The sequence below is a fragment of the Schistocerca cancellata genome, chromosome 3 (assembly GCF_023864275.1).
Source record: "Schistocerca cancellata isolate TAMUIC-IGC-003103 chromosome 3, iqSchCanc2.1, whole genome shotgun sequence".
Lineage (NCBI taxonomy): Eukaryota > Metazoa > Arthropoda > Insecta > Orthoptera > Acrididae > Schistocerca > Schistocerca cancellata.
The window spans coordinates 725461003-725467304 of NC_064628.1; the positions used below are offsets into that span (position 1 = coordinate 725461003).

The 6302-nt window shown below is 41.6% G+C and overlaps 1 protein-coding gene across 1 annotated transcript in view; it reads right to left on the reverse strand.

Annotated features, from left to right (window-relative positions):
- LOC126175742 (uncharacterized) overlaps window positions 1-6228 on the reverse strand; it is a 45346-nt gene extending 39118 nt beyond the window's left edge. The window contains exons 1-2 of the mRNA XM_049922696.1: window positions 6056-6228; window positions 5650-5799 (exon numbers count right to left, since the gene is read on the reverse strand). Of these exons, the coding sequence (XP_049778653.1) occupies window positions 5650-5773 (124 nt within the window). The 5' untranslated portion in view covers window positions 5774-5799; window positions 6056-6228. The remainder of the gene's footprint in view (window positions 1-5649; window positions 5800-6055) is intronic.
- Window positions 6229-6302: the final 74 nt, after the last annotated feature.

Here is a 6302-nt window from a genome sequence, read left to right on the forward strand (position 1 = left end):
GGCTCCCTGGAGGTGCCGCTCAGCAACAACAGTACTGGAGCAGCAGTACGAAATGCAGAAGTCGTCTGCATACAGAGAAGGTGAGACGGAGGGCCCGACAGCTGCTGCTAGACCGTTAATGGCCACTAAAAATAGAGACACTCAATACAGAGCCCTGTGGGACTCCATTCTTCTGGATATGGATGGAACTATGGGAGTCACCATCTCGGACACAGAAAGTACGGAGCAACTGGAAGTTTTGGATAAAAATCGGGAGTGGTCCCCTGAGACTCCACTCATATGATGTGGCGAGGATATGACGTCGCCAATTCGTGTTGTATGCTTTACGTAAGTCAAAAAAGACGGCAATCAGGTGTTGCCATCTGGAATAGGCTCTTCGGATGGCAGACTCAATGGACACAAGATTATCAGTGGTAGAGCAACCCTGGCGGAAACTGCCCTGATATGGAGCCAGCAAGCCACGTGACTCCAGGACCCAACCCAACCGCTGACATACCATACATTCCAGCAGCATACAATGAACGTTGGTGAGGCTGATGGGCTGAAAGCTATCCACATCAAGCGGGTTTTTACCGGGTTTGAGCACCAGAATGATGGTGCTCTCCTGCCATTGCCAAGGAAAGATGCCATCACACCAGATCCGGTTGAAGATGACGAGAAGATGTCGCTTGTAGTCAGATTTTTAATCATCTGGCTGTGGATGCGATCAGGCCCAGGACCTGTGTCGGGGCAATGTGAAAGGACACTGAGGAGCTCACACTCTGTAAATGGGGCATTACAGGATTCACTGCAGCGTATAGTGAATGAGAGGACATTCCCTTCCAGCCGCCGTGCAAAAGGCTGGAGGGTAATTCTCCAACACAGAGGCTTGAGCAAAGTGCTCGGCGATTATGTCGGTACATAACTCGCCATTCATGGTAACACGGGGGACAGCTGTTGGGGCCTGGTAGCCGAAAAGATGTTTGATCTTTGCCCAGACTTGGGAAGGTAATGTGTGGCACTCAATGGTGAAGATGTATCTCTCCTAACATTCCTTCTTCCATTGTTTGATAAGGTAGTGAACATGGGCACAGAGCCGTTTAAAGGCTATGAGGTGCTCCAGGACAGGGTGCCACTTATGCCGCTGTAGAGCTCGCCGACGCTCCTTAATTGCTTCAGCGTCTTCCGGTGAGCACCAAGGGACTGCCTTATGCCTCGGGCACCCTACGAGGGATTGTGTTTTCTGCTGCAGAAACAATTGTTATAGTCACTTGCTCAACCATCACATCGATGTTACCGTGTGGGGGAGATTCAGCGGTGACAGCAGAGGTGAAAGTTCCCCAGTCCATCTTGTTAAATTGATAAATCAATGGCCGAGTAACTACCATGAGCTACACTGAAATGCCCCAGGGGGATGGGCGTCTATCCCTTGGCATACACGGGGAGTTAACAGCACAGGCATCAGCAGAGCAATCCCTGTTGGTCAGGGGGCTACAACCAACAGGGTACATGGCGGCCCCACCACAACGGACTGGCTACCGTGCTGGATATCAGGTGCAAAGAAGTGCATGGTCATCGACGGCGCAGAAATCTGCATAGTGCATGGTGGAAAATGCACCCAGGAAGGTGTCCTCGTCCAAGTGATGGAGAATGGGCAGGACAATGAGAAAGTGGGCTAAAGATTTCAATGCACGGTGGACACGATGTACCTTGTAAAGTGCCCTTCCACAACTGGCACACTCTTGAGGAAAATTTTGAAGAACTGGAGGTCAAACCTTACAGGGGACCATCACATAAAGGCCGAAACTTGTGAAACTCCTTTTAGTCGCCTCGTATGACAGGCAGGAATACCTCGGACCTATTCTAACCCCGGACCTGCAGGGGGTTATGGCGAGTATGTGTGACTTCACATTCCTATGCAGTCCAACCTCAGGCCACTGTCACATGCAAATGCCCCACAAATCTCATTGTAACTCTAATCGTTTACATACCCACCAATGTATTAACATCCGACCATCTCAGGCAGTGTAAATGGTTTCCAAGTATCACCAGAAAAATCATTTGTGGCAATTTTCTTTAGCCACAGGGTGACAACCTCATATAATCATGCTTACCCCATACACGTTCTCATGAAGTATGTAAATGTATGTAAACTCTGTCCATGGACCCTTGTGGGATTATCGGTACCAACTGATTCCAATGGCATCATTGAATGTGCTACGGATTGGTATGGGGTCAGCACACTACTCTCCCAGCTGCTGTCAGTATTCGTGACTTGGAGCCACTACTACTTGGTCAAGTAACTCCACAGCTGATCTCATGAGGCTGAATGCACCCCAGTTCAGCACTCACACAAAGGAAGAATCTCTGACAGTACTGGGAAACGAACACTGATACCCTGCATGGCAGTCAGCTGCACTAACCACTTGGCTATGGAGGCAGACTCTCCATCTATATAAACGATTTGGGAGACAATCAAAGCAGCCACCTTAGGTTGTTTGTGGATGACGCAGTCATTTATTGACTAATAAAGTCATGAGAGGATCAAAACAAGTTGCACAACGATTCAGAAAAGATATCTGAATGGTGCAAAAATTGGCAGTTGACCCTGAATAACGAAAAGTGTGAGGTCATCCACATGAGTGCTAAAAGCAATTTGTTAAACTTCAGTTACACGATAAATCAGTCTAATCTAAAAGCCGTAAATTCAACTAAATACCTAGGTATTACAATTACAAACAACTTAAATTGGAAGGAACACACAGAAAATGTTGTGGGGAAGGCTAACCAAAGACTGTGTTTTATTGGCAGGACACATAGAAAATGTAACAGATCTACTAAGGAGACTGCCTACACTACACTTGTCCATCCTCTTTCAGAATACTGCTGCGCGAAGTGGGATCCTTACCAGATAGGACTGACGGAGTACATAAAAAAAGTTCAAATAAGGGCAGCACATTTTGTATTACTGCAAAATATGGGAAAGAGTGTCACAGAAATGATACAGCACTTGGGCTGGACATCATTAAAAGAAACGCGTTTTTCGTTGCGACGGAATATTCTCGAAATTCCAATCACCAACTTTCTCCTCCGAATGCGAAAATATTTTGTTGACATTGACCAACATAGGGAGAAATGATCACTACAATAAAATAAGGGAAATCAGAGCTCGTATGGAAAGATATAGGTGTTCATTCTTTCTGCACACTATACGAGATTGGAATAATAGAGAATTGTGAAGGTGGTTCGATGAACCCTCTGCCAGGCACTTAAATGTGATTTGCAGAGTATCCATATAGATGTAGATAGAAGTAAGCTGTCAAATATCTGGGAGTCTTCATCAAGTAAAGATTAACAGTCACTTTCTAAATGTAGTTCATGTACTCAGTTCACATATCTCAAAAGATGTATGCAGTATATTCACCAATCAATACCACAAGCAATCAATTCAACTTCTTTCAGGGAAATCTGAAAATATTAATTACCTTAAAAGTAATAATGATTATGAGGCTGATAACACTTTGGCCAAAATATTGAGAGAAGGTTATTCTGATACAGTTACTATACTCAGCCACATATTTAACCCATCCCTTTCAAGAGATACCTTCTCAGAGAGACTCCAGTATGCCACTGTTCGATCTCTCTAGGTGGCATATGCCATCATTGGATCAAAATTGATGTTGCCTTTCTGGGTGTACTAGTTTTTTCTGACAGTGTATTATTAAAGTAAATGGCCTCTCGCTTAAAAGGGGGAGGGGGGGCAGTTCATTCAACTCTGTACAAAGCATAATAATAATAATCATTAACAATACTGCACTGGGGAAAGAAAATAGGCTACTTGAAACTATTTGTTCAATATTTTTGGGAGAGCACACAGATCAGAACTTTAATTGGAAATATTACAAATCTTCTCAAACGACTGACTTCAGCAACATTTGCTCTACATGTAAATGCTGATTTTGGTGATGAAAAGAATCAAAAATTATTTTACGTACCATTCCTTAATGCCATACAGAATAGTTTTCTGGTGCAATTCCATGCACAGAGACAAAGCATTCATTGCACAGATATGTGATAAAGATAATATCTGGTCTCCATGCTATTCATAAACATAAAATTACTCTTATACAAAAAGGAGCAAAGTATACAACTGTGTAAAAAAAAAAAAAAAAAAAAAAAGTTTTGGGAACAAGTTGAAATCATTTCTGCTTGACAACTCCATCTACTTCTTAGATGCATTTCTGAGTAGCTAGTATGTATGTAGTTGGGTTACATCTACCTAATTTGTTTGTACATCAAGATAATAACAGAAAATCCAGTTATGTAAATGACCAGTTGGTGGCAATGTTTTGGCAGAAAAATTATATCTCATGATTACATTCTGCATCATGGCAAGTATACGCAGACAGGACCCATGGAATATGCAAAACTTATGAAATATTTTTGGCCTCCTCTGAAGACTAGTGATCAGTGTATCTGAATGTCATGTGATGGACACAGGCTCTATTTTCAGTACTATTACAGATTTTTCTTGTTGGGAAGAACAGAGCAGTGTGCAATGAACTCTGTGAGGGCAATTGTGAAGCTGCTAGAGAGAGGTAGTGGATCCATTGTTCAAAAAGCAGACAATATGGCTGGAGTAATGTGCTAAACACATGCACCTCCATATTGAATTCAAATGGTGCCATAGACAGTGGAGGGCAAAGCGACCATTCGGAGCCTTCTGGTCTGATCGTGGAGGTCTTTTTTTTTTAATGGAACTAGTGTGGCTCTTAGAGAAATTTCAATGTGTGTACCTATATGTAGGCCTATTTATATACAAGTAGGCCTAAGAAAGAAAACATACTGAAATAAATATCATGCAGTAACAACAAAGCGAAATATTATTATTCTAAACAGCATCCCAAGCTCACCTCAAGGACAAGAGACTAATTAACCAACATTAAATACTCTGAGCTTTTTAAATAACCAGTAAGAAAATGTGTCTGTGCCAACTTTTGTGTTTAGTGCTAATTACTGAACCTGCAGGACTATGATGCATTATTTAGCAATCTATTCAACCCAGAAATATAATTACTATGACTGACAGGTAAATACTAATTGTGTACAGCTGGAAATGGCATATTCTGGAAGTAAAACTGAACAAGACTTCAAAGAATTTTTCCACAATAACTATACATGGTATCCATCTGCCCAATATGTTGCTAGACTGTAATAGTGGAACCCCTCTTTAAATCGTGGCTAAGGTGACAGACTGAACTGTAGCGTAACCCCGAGGTCCCGTTTAGGTTAGACAATGCATATTACATACATGTCATATACAAACTTGAAATATGCAAGGGTGGCTACTATGTAACTTTATCCAACATATTAAGGGTGGGAGCTCTCATTGCACAGTGTAGCAAATGAATTAAATTTTCAGTGTTGATTTTATTTAAGTGCAAGAGGTCTGTCATTTTTGTAAGTAACATTGAGAAATGTGTGCAATGCAGATGATTGTTTTCAATCAATCTAGAATTTAGAGATTTACATAGTTTACAGTAGCCTGACTGACTGGTCACTAAACAAGTACACTGAATTCTTCGTAGCCATTTCAACTGGGATAAAGGGAACATACATCACCACCACTTGATGATAAACGAAACATTTACAATCAAATCGTTAGCGTACATTTACTTGAACCGTCATGATCGTTTCTCGCTTGATCTGGTGAAGGTGGTGTGGATGCTGGAGTCTGAGAATCTTCAGATTGTTCTCCTTGAAGTGATATCGCTCCACCTCCCGCAACATGCATGAGCTCGAGGACAAACCTGGTGCACTCTGCAAATTTAAATGTCATCTTAATAGCGTGAAATATCTTGACAACAAGCAAAGTTTTTACTTGAACTGTGATGGAAGCAGTGAACTGAAGCTTCCAGATAGAAATGTAAAATAAGAACGAAATCTAGAAAATTATAATCGAATGCTATTACATTAAAACGTCGACAAAGCAAATCGAACATAACTGTAACTAATGAGCAGCCTACATACGATGACAGCTACTTCGTAAACAAAGAAAGGTACAAACGCAACTCACATTTCCTTCAGAAAGGAGACTCAGTTGACTCCATGATCAATATAAAACTTGTAGTAAACTAAATCTATTAAAGAAAATATCACTGTATATCACAGACACAACAAATTGCACATTTATCACGTTCAGGTGCTCTTTACGCTTCTCTGTTGACAGTTACACATATCGCAGGGATCCCATAACAACTCTCTGCATTGCATTGCATTTGTTATTTTTTGCGCATGCGTCTTGCGTAAAATCAAAATAATTC